Here is a 12,971-nt window from a genome sequence, read left to right as displayed (position 1 = left end):
TGTCCGACTCTTTGCGACCCCAAGAATCGCAGCACGCCAGGCCTCCCTGTCCATGCACCATCTCCCAGAGTTCACTCAGACTTACGTCCATAGAGGCACTGATGCCATCCAGCCATCTCATCCTCTGTCGTCCCCTTCTCCTCCTGCCCCCAATCCCTCCCAGCATCAGAGTCTTTTCCAGTGAGTCAATTCTTCGCATGAGGTGGCCAAAGTACTGGAGTTTCAGCTTTAGCATCATTCCCTCCAAAGAAATCCCAGGGCTAATCTCCTTCAGAATGAACTCGTTGGATCTCATTGCAGTCCAAGGGACTCTCAAGAGTCTTCTCCAACACCACAGCTCAAAAGCATCAATTCTTTGGCGCTCAGCCTTCTTCACAGTCCAACTCTCACATCTATACATGACCACAGGAAAAACCTTCAGAGTAGCACAATTTCTGGTTAGTAATAAACACTGAATGAATAAATAAAAGGTGAAAGCAAAATAAAATCTCAGTAAAAAAAAAAGAGGAAAAAGGCATTGTATTTGAGAGAATTTTTTCCTACCTTTATTTAACTTTATTTAATTCAGATTCTGAGAATTCTAGGTGAACAGTTTAGGGAAATCACAGTTTCTTTTACTCTTTCTTTTGAGAGAAAGAAAGAAAGGAAAACTGAAATTATCAGCAATATGAGCAAATAGTTTACCTTGATGTTTTTCCTGTATCAGCAAGATTTCATTATCTTATATATATACGAGCTATTCATATTATAGTTCTCTGTTAATCTTTACCTTTTGGTAACATTTTATTATTAAAAGCTTTTTTTTTTAATCTGTGACTATATCTACATACAAAGCAATTTCATAATAAATGTGTTCCATTATTCCTCTGTCCTTCATTCATTTATCAGTAAATATTTTTGAGCTGAAATAATGAATCAGGCACATGGATATTTGTTGGGTCTTCAGTGACTAATAAAAACAGATTTGGGTCCTGCCTTCTCAGAGTGTAGGATCCACAAAATTATACCCGAGAGCTCTTGTGACTACAGGCTGAATTCAGAATCTAGTTTAGACTACGTCCTTTCTTCTCCTACCATAGTAGCTTCATTAAATCCCTTCTCCTTATAAATCACTTCCATAAAATCCCATCTCAGGATCTGTATCTAGGGAACTCCATCTAACATGAAGAGATAGAGTCCAAGAAATATTTGCAAATTATAGACAAAAGAACTTAATAGAAGCTTGGTGAATAAAATTGTGGAATTGCCTTTTGAAAACAATTACATAACCACATAGGGGACAGTTTATAGTAAGACCTGGGACAAAGTGCTCCTGAAGGCTGACATGTGTTATATCAGCAACAAACATATGCCAAGGTTTCTCCTATAGCGAAGACATACTTAATGGTGAAAGGCTGAAAGTTTACCTCAAAAAATCAGAACATGTTCACTTTCATCACTTCTATTTAATATTTTCCTGAAGAGTAATGTCAGAAAAATTGGACTAGAAATAGAAATAAAAGGTATACAAATTGGAAAGGAAGAAGTAAAACCATACTACCAAATGACATTATCTTATGTAGAAAAAATCTAAATAACCCACACACACAATAAAACTATTAGAATCAATACAAAACAGCTATATTTCAATATATTAGGAATTAACAATTTTTTAAAAATTAAAAAATAATTATGTAGGCAGTACTATCAGAAAGAATGAAATGCTTATGAATAAATTTTACCAAAACGGTGGATAAATTGTACACTAAAAACTGGAAACATCACTAAAAGAAATTAAAGAAGACCCAGGTAAATAGAAGGGCTTCCCACATGGCTCAGTGGTAAAGAATCTGCGTGGGTTCCAACCTTGGGTTGGGAAGATGCCCCAGGAGGAGGGCATGGCAGCCCACTCCTGTATTCTTGCCTGGGAAATCCCATGGACAGAGGAGCCTGGAGGGTACAGTCCATGGGGTCTCAGAAGAGTCAGACACGAATTAGGGACTAAACACCACCACCACAACAGCGTATCACTGAGCCATGAAAATTCAGAGTTAAAAATTTAAATAACAAAGCTGTTTAAATCTCTTCTACAATACCACCTCCAAGTGACTGCTCATCTCTGCCTGCGCTCATCAGGGAAGGATTAATGAGGTACCAGAGCATAAGTGATAGTGAAATTATATGAAATTATCAAAATTCAGTTATACAGAATCTTTCAACAAATTAGATGCTTGCTTATTTTTTGGTTTTACAGTAAAAAAATTATTGCAGTCACTTATTACCAACAAAAAAAAAGGGAAGTCTTTCTTCAGGCTGTATAATAAGCCAAAAGTATGTAGAATAAAGAGTCATATCTCAGTATATATCTCAGTTCTGACTTTAACTTAAGGCTCAGTCATATTACACTATATATTTGAGCCTCAATATATAGAAAATGGGTTCAAAGAATTAAGGATAAAATTCTTATGCCAGTTATCAATTAATTGCCTCTCAGCTACAAATAAACCGATTATTGCCCACTCCATATTAATGAAAATGGATCCTGTAAGCATTTCTCCCTGTCCTTAACCTAACATGATGTTAAGCTTGATCAGGAGAAATGTTCAAAGAGACATCTTTCTCTGGATTAAATATGTTTCTTTTTCATCTTGTTCTGGCTCTGTAGCTTTCAACATTGCCTGTGTTATAATTGCGGGAGGCGGGAGGGATGGCTTTCACTGGCGCTTCCTTTCGCTTTTACTGACACTTCCTTTCGCTTTTACTGACACATCCCATGATCGGAGGAGCCTGGTAGGCTGCAGTCCATGGCGTCGCTAAGAGTCGGACAGGACTGAGCGACTTCGCTTTCATGCATTGGAGAAGGAACTGGCAACCCACTCCAGTGTTCTTGCCTGGAGAATCCCAGGGACAGGAGAGCCTGGTGGGCTGCCATCTATGGAGTCACACAGAGTCGGACACGACTGAAGCGACTTAGCAGCAGCAGCAGCAGCAGCCTTCCAGTTTTACTGACACTTCCATGGACACTTTCCCATTGAGTTTCACTGGCCCATCTACAGGAAGATTCCAGTAAATTTCACAGGCACCCGGGTAATCAATTTTCCAACTCAGTCTAGATGTACCATGTGTGCGTGTGTGTTAGTCACTCAGTCGTGTCCAACTCTTTGTGACCCCATGGACTGTAGCCCACCAGGCTCCTCTGTCCATAGAATTCTCTAGGTAAGAATACTGCAGTGGGTTACCATTTCCTTCTCCAGAGGATCTTCCCCACCCGGGGATCAAACCTGGGTCTCCTGCATTATAGACAGATTCTTTACCGTCTGTGCTATCAGAGGGGTGTTCTCTGCCAGCCTTTCTCCACCTGCACCCAAAATGGGTTTCTCCTGCTTGCCGCTCAAGGCCTTAATTCCTTGTTCATGACTTTCAGTTAACCACCACTGCAGCGGAAGGCTCCTGTCTTGCCAGTTCCAGAGACGTTTCATGCCTGCCAACCTCTTCAGCGATCATGAAATAGTTCTGGACCAAGGCAACTCGGTCAAAATTTTCCGCCATTCAATGGACAGCAACTACACCTTCTCCATAAGACTGGAATCTCAAGTTTGGGGAGATGCTCACATTCTAAATGTTCCTTCTTTGGATGCTCATCTCTGAGTGGAAGTCCTTCTTTATAGACCTCATTACCTCCCTCCTTTCTGAAAAAGATTTATTTGATTATTTTGGCTGTGCTGGGTCTTTGGTGCTGCGCATGGGCTTTCTCTAGTTGCAGTCAGCTGGGGCTGCTCTCTGTTACAGTACATGAGCTTCTCATTGCAGTGGCTTCTCTTGTTGTGGAGCAAGGCTCTCGGGCACACAGGCTTCAGTAGTTGCAGTGCGTGGGCTCAGTAGCTGTGGTTCCCAGGCTCAAGAGCACAGGTTCAGTAGCTGTGGCACATGGGCACAGTTGTTCCGAGGCACGTGGGATCTTCCTGCACCAGCGATCAATCAATGTCCCTGCATTACACGGCAGATTTTTAACCATCAAACCACCAGGGAAGACCTTATTACCCTTTTATAGATAATACCCTGCTATAATTAATCATTGCATGTGAACTTTTTATATTCAAATCACACTGTGGACTGTCTCCTGGCTGGACTCTGACTGATACAATATGTAAAATACCAGAAAGAATGCCAGCCTTAGGGGCAATGAGAAACAATATTTCTTTTCACTGTACAACCAAGATGCAATAATCAGGAAAATTCCATAAAAGAATCTATATTGAGTCCAAAATAAATAAATATTAAACAAGCTCTTTTCAATAATAATCAGTAACCAAGATCTCAGTGTTACATAATAAGACAATTTAATAGCAATTTTATATTCTAGATTCTTACCTTTTTGCTTCTGATGACATTTGAGATAAACAGATTATGTAGTTACAGTTCAGTCACCCAGTCATCTCTGACTCTTTGTGACCCCATGGACTGCAGCACGCCAGGCTTCCCTGTCCATCACCAGCTCCCGGAGTTTATTCAAACTCATGTCCATTGAGTCAGTGATGCCATCCAACATTCTCATCCTCTGTTGTCCCCTTCTCCTCCCACCTTCAATCTTTCCCAGCATCATGGTCTTTTCAAATGAGTCAGTTCTTCACATCAGGTGGCCAAAGTATTGGAGTTTCAGCTTCAGCATCAGTCCTTCCAATGAACACCCAGGACTGATCTCTTTCAGAATGGACTGGTTGGATCGCCTTGCTGTCCAAGGGACTCTCAAGAGTCTTCTCCAACACCACAGTTCAAAAGCATCAATACTTCGGTGCTCAGCTTTCTTTATAGTCCAACTCTCACATCCATACATGACCACTGGAAAAACCATAGCTTTGACTAGACCAACCTTTGTTGGCAAAGTAATGTCTATGCTTCTCAATATGCTATCTAGTTGGTCACAACTTTTCTTCCAAGGAGCAAGTGTCTTTTAATTTAGTAGCTGCAGTCACCATCTGCCGTGACTTTGGAGCCCCCCAAAATAAAGTCTGTCACTGTTTCCACTGTTTCCCTATCTATTTGCCATGAAGTGATGGGAACGGATGTCATGATCTTAGTTTTCTGAATGTTGAACTTTAAGCCAACTTTTTCACTCTCCTCTTTGACTTTCATCAAGAGGCTCTTTAGTTCCTCTTCACTTTCTGCCATAAGGGTGGTATCATCTGCATATCTGAGGTTATTGATATTTCTCCCAGCAATCTTGATTCCAGCTTGTGTTTCTTCCAGCCCAGTGTTTCTCATGATGTACTCTGCATATATGTTAAATAAGCAGAGTGACAATACGCAGCCTTGATGTACTCCTTTTCCTATTTAGAACCAGTCTGTTGTTCCATGTCCAGTTCTAACTGTTGCTTCCTGACCTGCATACAGATTTCTCAGGAAACTGGTCAGGTGGTCTGGTATTCCCATCTTTTTAAGATTTTCCACAATTTATTGTGATCCACACAGCCAAAGGCTTTGGCATAGTCAATAAAGCAGAAGTAGATGTTTTTCTGGAACTCTCGTGCCTTTTCAATGATCCAACAGATGTTGACATTTTCATCTCTGGTTCCTGTGCCTTTTCTAAATCCAGCTTGAACATCTGGAAGTTCAAGGTTCATGTATAGTTGAAGCCTGGCTTGGAGAATTTTGAGCATTACTTCGCTAGCATATGAAATGAGTGCAACTGTATGGTAGTCTGAGCATTCTTTGACATTGCCTTTTTGGGGATTGGCATGAAAACTGACCCTTTCCAGTCCTGAACATATCTGGAAGGTTTGACCCATAACTAAGACTCATACTTAATGGTGAAAAGCTGAAAGCTTACCTCATAAAATCAGAATATTCTCCCTTTCATCACTTCTATTTAATATTTTCCTGAAGATTAATGTCAGAAAAATTAGACTAGAAATAGAAATAAAAGGCATACAAATTGGAAAGGAAGAAGAAAAACTATACTACCAAATGACATGATCTTATGTCAAGGAATCCAAGGAATCCTCACACACACAAAGAAACTATTAGCATTAATACAAAATAAACTATATTTTTATATACTAAGAATTAATAGTCTAAAAACAAAATTAAGAAAATAAGTATGTTGACAGTACCATCAGAAACAATAAAATACTTATGAAAAAATTTAACAAAATGGTGGGTGAATTGTACACTAAAAACTAAAAAAAATCACTGAAAGAAATTAAAGGAGACATACAGTGACTCAGTGGGTAAAGAATCCGCCTACAATGCAGGAGACACAGGAGACACAGGTTCGATACCTGGGTCAGGAAAATTCCCTGGAGAAGGAAATGGCAACCCACTCCAGTATTCTTGCCTGGAGAATCCCTCGGATAAAGGAGCCTGGTGTGCTACAGTCTGTGTGGTTGCATAGAGTCAGACACGAATGAAGCAACTGAACAAAGGTAAATATAAACTTATATTGTATTCATAGCCTTGTAGACTTAATATAATTAAGATAATAATATCCCCTAGAGTGCATATTTAATGCAATCTTTATCAAAAGCCATTTTATGCAAAAATGGAAATGCAAATACTAAAATTTGTGTGAAATTGTAGGGAAGTTTCATATGGAATTGCAAGAAATCCCAAATAATCCAAAAAAAAATCTGAAAAGTGAAGAATAAAGTTTGAGGATTCATACTTTCAATCTCAAAACTTAATGCAAAGGTATAGTTCTTATGAGAACTATAAGGATTTGTAGAAATGTGTGCCTCCAAGTTACGTTAATGAAAAAATAAATATTATACATGTATCCTCACATATAAAAATTATTTTCATTTTAAAATGTTAGAAGAAAATTATGATAAAATTGTTATACAATATAATGTCTATATTTAGAGTACCAGTGTTTGTGACTTTTATCTTCATAAATCCAGACTGATCATAAAAATCATAAACATGAATGACGTTATCTCTGACTGTTGATGGCAATGATTAGCAATATTACAAAGTACAAAAAACATGCAGAAATGAGTTGATGATGGAAACAGGATGGCCTGAGGAACATGGATGCTTAGATGCAAAGGGAGATGAGATATATCTGATAAAATAACAGCATTTTATATTTTTAATGAGAATTAAAATTTTCCTGTGAAATAAGAAACTGAATTACAAGGAAAAAATGTTTAACATAGTCAATGAAGCGTTTTAACCAAAAGCAACGAAGTGTATGTGATTGTTGTTATTATTGTTGTTCAGCCACTAAGCTGTGTCCAACTCTTTGCTGTTCTATGGACTGCAGCACACCAGTCTCCACTGTCCTCCACTACCTCCTGGAGTTTGCTCAAACTCTTGTCCATTTAGTGAACTGAGTAGAGACACCATTTATCAAGGCTGCTTATCTAATCTCTGGGACCATTTGATCATGCTCAGGGGGAATCTACGTGAAGGTTTATAGCCAATAACACCAGTTTCACTGACCACGTCCCTGTACCAACTGGGCATTATTATTAATTTCCTTACAATTATAGAATGAGTTGGAAAACACCACAGAGTTCTGCCCCATAAAATTCTCCAAGTTCTACTTTTTCCCACTGCTCTGAAGTGTCTTGTGTGGCTTGGTGTCTGTTATCTATCTTGTTGACTTATGTATGATTTTGCCTTTCTGCCATGCTGAAATCTCATTCACCTTTGGACATTATTTCTGATTTTGTCCCTGGATACTATTTACTTCAAATCTTTCCAAAGCTTCGCCTTCTCTAGATATCCCTGCCCCCATCCTGGTGCAGGGTGACGATGGAGAAAAGACTAGACCCTTCATTTATACTTTGAAGAGTGTTACACTTCTTCCCAGGTGGCACTACCTTCCCAGATAAAGAACCCACCTGCAATGCAGGAGATGTAAGAGACATGGGTTTGATCCCTGGGTCAGGAAAATCCCCTGGAGAAGGAAATGGCAACTCCATTCAGCTTTCTTGCCTAGAAAATTTGGACAGAAGAGCCTGATGGGCTACTGCCCATAGGGTAGCAAAGAGTCGGACATGACTGAAGCAGCTTAGCACACACACATATTTACTGATCCATGACAATTCAGAGTTAAAAGTTATTTGCGCCTGTATCAATTTTCATTTTATGTATACATTGAAGCAATGTATAATTGGTATAATATAATGTGAATCAGTTAATTCACATCCTCACCAACATTTGGTAGAGTTGGTCTTTATCTTTTTTTTTTAAATTATGAAAGTATGATCGCACATTTACAAGAGACAGAAAATACAGAACAAAGTTACATATAGTTCCACTATATATTACAATTATTTTTAAGCAGATAAATTTAGATTTTTATTTGGAATTTCAACATCAAACTCTCAAAACATAATAGAATTAATAGGCAGGAAAGTAGAAGAACAAAGTATACCTGAAAAACACTATTAACCAATTCAATATAATAAAGATTTATACAATTTTCACACAACAATGAAATGCAAGTTCTATTCAAGTTCCCATAGACTATAAACCAGAAGACACTGGAACATATCCAGGGGCATAAAACAAGGTGCAAAAATTTCATTTGATAATAAAGGCATTGATAAAGCTTTTAAAAAAATTTCATGCTATAAAAGAATTGAAACCACACAGAGTCTGTTCTCTTATCAGTGTTGAATTATCAATATTAAAAGACATTTGACAATAACCCACATAACTGAAAGTGCAATGTGACATTCACCAAGAGATCTTGACTTAACCATTGAAAGCCTCAGAAAAGTTAAAAAACTGAGAAAGCACAGAGGGTGATTGCAGAGAAGAAAGCATTTACATGAGAAGTTAATATCAAAGATTCTTTTCAAAAACCCCATGTTTCTGGAAATTGAGTGTTCAGTGAAAGGCTCCATCTCACCAGTCCCAGAAACATTTCATGCCTGCCAGCCTCTGTTCAGCCATCGTGAATTATTTCTTGCTCAAGGCAATCCAGTTAAATTTTTCCAACATTCAGTGGGCAACAACTTCTCCATAAGACTAGAATCCCAACATTCTAAATATGTTACTTCCTTGTAAATTCATCTCTCAGCCCGAGGTCCTTCTTTAGAGAGCCCATTACACCCTGTTATAATTAATAGCTGTTTTCGTTTAGTCACTGAGTCGTGCCTGACTCTCTTGCAACTCCATGGATTCTAGTCCACCAGGCCACTTTGTCAATGGGATTTCCCAGCAAGTGTACTGGAGTGGGTTGTCATTTCCTTCTCCAGGGCATCTTCCCAACCCAGGGGTCGAATCCATGTCTCTTGCATTGGGAAGAGAATTTTTACCACCCAGCCACCAGGGAAGCCCTTTGTAGTTAATACCCTGATACAATTATTTATTGTATGTGAACTCTTTCTATTCAAACTGCACTGTGGTCTGTCTCCTGGTTGGACCTCAACTGATACCGTATGTAAAATAACAAACACAATGCCAGCCTTATAAGCATTTGAGAAACACTATTTCTTTTCACTGTACAACAAAGATTCAATGAACAAGAAAATTCCACAAAAGAATTTATATTGAGTTCAAAACAAGTGAATATTTTTAACATTTTATTTTCAATAATCAGTAGTAACCAACATCTCCCTGTTACATAATAAGATACCAATCCAATAGTCTAGGTTCCTAGCTTGTAGCTTCTGAAGACATTTGAGATAATCAGATAAATACTGAATAAAAAGCATTAAGCTGTGATGAGGAGAGTGTGGGATGGGAGAAAGTAAACCTGGATTCCAGTCTAAACTCAAGTCTGTGCTTAAGTCATTGTTCAGTCCCTAAGTCCAATACTTTGCGACCTCATGGACTGCAGCATGCCAGGCTATTCTGTCATTCAGTGGCTATCTACAGCTATTATTCAGTCCCTTTTAGAGTCAATGTATTCATCTATAGATCAAGAGGATTGGAGGAGATTATCTGTTTTACTTCTATCTATAAAGCCCAGTGAATCTCTTTAATCACTATCTGCAGTCACTTTCTTTTTCCAGAGTTTCTTCATAGCACATTTTACCTCAGCATTTCTGAGGGTGTAGATTAAAGGATTTAACATAGGGGCCACCATAGTGTAAAAGACAGCAACAGCCTTATCAATGGGCAGAGTGGTGACTGGGCGAAGATACACAAAGACACAGGGCACAAAAGACAAAAACACTACTGTGATGTGAGAGACACATGTAGAAAGGGCTCTGCGTCTCCCCTCCAGGCTATAGTTCTCTAGGGAGCGCAAGATGACCACATAGGAGACCAACAGGAGGAGGAGGTTTAACAGGCAGATGAACCCACTGTTGGCAGCAACAAAGAGACCAAGGATGTGGGTGTCCACACAGACAAGTTTCAACAAAGGGTACAAGTCACACATGAAGTGGTCTACGACATTGGGGCCACAGAAGGGCAGCCGGACTGTAAAGAGGATCTGAACGGTTGCGTGGAGAAACCCTCCAGTCCAGGCCACCCCCAGCAGGAGGAGGCACAGCCTGTGGCTCATGATGGCCGTGTAGTGCAGAGGCTTGCAGATGGCCACGTAGCGGTCATAGGCCATCTCTGTGAGCAGGATGATCTCAGCAGCACCAAAAATGTGTTCTGCATAGACTTGAGCCATACACCCATTAAAGGGGATTGTCTTGATCTCCTGAAGGGAGTCCACAATCAACTTAGGAGCTGAAGAAGAAGAGTAAATTGTGTCTAGCAAGGAAAGATGGGTCAGGAAGAAGTACATGGGGGAGTTCAGAGCCTGGCTGGTGGTAATGGTAACCACAATGAGCAGGTTGCCTGACAGGGTTACCATGTACAAGACCAAAAACACCACAAATACTATTTTTTGCATTTGGGGGTTCTGTGTAAGACCTACTAGAATGAATACAGTCACATTCCTTTCGTTCTCCATCTACGTGGTGTGGGTAATAAAAACTCTGGCAAGGAACACTTTACCTTTAAAAAAGAAAGAAGAAAAAGGGAATATAAAAGAATGAATTACTACAAAATACTACCTTTTAATAGTACTCTGACAATATCACAAATGATTCCTTCTTTTCCCCAAACTGCCTAGGAACACATTGACCAAAATTTCTCTTAGTTGACTCTCTTAGATTTTTTTTTTCACATTTTTTAATAGTTCTCAAAATTCTGGAACTTGTCTTACTAATTTTAATCAGAAAATACATATTTTTTTCTTGGAGGCCTTAGTTTGAAACAATGAATTTTTTAATTGAATGGTATATGCATGGGAAAAGGAACATAGGAAGTTGTGTACTGGCACGTTGTGGGATGCCCAAATATATTATCTGAATATACTAATATTTGAATAAATCACTTTAATCTACTCATAAAGTTATTGTTATCAGTTCACTAAATGAACATAGAATGAGGGCCTCACTGGACTCTAACAGCTTTTAGAGGATCAGGGCAGGGGGTAAGTCTGCCCTAGCTGCCCCATGGACCACTTTTAATCATCCTAGATACTGTCTTTAGTCTACCATCTAAAAACTATTGGTCACTAGTTTTAACATATTGGAGAAGGCAATGGCACCCCACTCCAGTACTCTTGCCTGGAAAATCCCATGGACGGAGGAGCCTGGTAGGCTGCAATCTATGGGGTCGCTCAGAGTCGGACATGACTGAGTGACTTCACTTTCACTTTTCACTTTCATGCATTGGAGAAGGAGATGGCAACCCACTCCAGTGTTCTTGCCTGGAGAATCCCAGGGATAGGGGAGCCTGGTGGGCTGCCATCTATGGGGTCGCACAGAGTCGGACACGACTGAAGTGACTTAGCAGCAGCAGCAGCAGCAGTATTAACATATGCCATTAATACTAACAGGTAATAAGCCAAGTCTCAGTAATCAACCAGATCACTTTAATGCAAAGTCTACTTCCATTTATTTGATGAGGAATATATATATTAGTCAAGTCCACTTTAAGGTCATATATACAGCTAAGCGGGCTTCCCAGATGGCACTAGTGGTAAAGAACCTGCGTGCCAATGCAGAAGACACATAAGACGTCAAGACCCAGGTTTGATCCCTAGGTTGGGAAGATCCCCTGGAGAAGAGCATGCCAATCCACCCCAGAATGCTTGTCTGGAGAATCCCACGGACATAAGAGCCTGGTGGGCAACAGCCCATAGGGTCGCAAAGAGTCGGACATTCCTGAAGTAACTTAGCAGCATGCATACAACTAAGTGTTGTCATTATTAATCTTTGCATTTTACAATAACTAAGATTTCATTATTATCTTTATATTTATGCATTTTTAAAGAAAAAAAGGCAGTGAAGGGTAAAATGAATTGTCTATGTTACAAGTGGACAAGGTACATAATGAGGTAACTCTTCCAATGAAGTTACTCGGTCTTGTCCAACTCTTTATGATCCCACGGACTGCAGCCTACCAGGCGCCTCTGTCCATGGAATTTTCCAGGCAAGAGTACTGGAGTGGGTTGCCATTTCCTTCTCCAGGGGATCTTCCAGACCCAGGGATCGAACCCAGGACTCCTGCATCGCAGGCAGATGCTTTACCGTCTGAGCCACCAGAGGAGCCCCAGGTTCTCTGCACCAGGGAACTCTTCCAGATGATCCCACAAACTCTTCGTTGAGAAGACAGCTTTAGAGTTCCAAGCCCCAGGATAGTGGGCTCTCTTCTGGATAGCCCAGGGCATCAGAGAATCCTTCCAGGGACAAGAACACTTGAGAAGAAAATCTGAGTGCACTTCTAATTGCCAACTCTTCTCTAGACAAGATGACACCTGGGAGAACCAAGAACCAACTGATATAGTTTTATGCTTTCCCAATGGTCTGTACCAAAGGTTGGATTTCATGATCAAAATCAGACAGAAAATCCCAAGCTTAACTCATTCATTCTCATTATTTCACTTTTTACCTCAGCTTCTTGCAAACTTTGAAGCAGTTAGCTTTAAAAAAGCTCTCGTTTACAATTTATATCTGCTCTTTTTATCCCACACAACACAATAACCAACTCACAAACAAAACAACATGGCCTATGTCAAACTCAGTGGACAC

At 39.7% G+C, this 12,971-nt stretch overlaps 1 protein-coding gene across 1 annotated transcript; it reads right to left on the bottom strand.

Moving 5' to 3' along the window:
- Positions 1-9,913: 9,913 nt before the first annotated feature.
- Positions 9,914-10,843, bottom strand: LOC128060031 (olfactory receptor 4C12-like). The gene has a single exon (XM_052652238.1). It carries the CDS (start codon positions 10,841-10,843, stop codon positions 9,914-9,916), a length of 930 nt encoding a protein of 309 aa, XP_052508198.1.
- Positions 10,844-12,971: the final 2,128 nt, after the last annotated feature.

The sequence above is a fragment of the Budorcas taxicolor genome, chromosome 15, assembly GCF_023091745.1.
Source record: "Budorcas taxicolor isolate Tak-1 chromosome 15, Takin1.1, whole genome shotgun sequence".
In the NCBI taxonomy this organism is placed as follows: Eukaryota; Metazoa; Chordata; class Mammalia; order Artiodactyla; family Bovidae; genus Budorcas; species Budorcas taxicolor.
The sequence above is the reverse complement of the archived record's forward strand: the minus strand, read 5'-3'. Positions and strand labels throughout refer to the sequence as shown.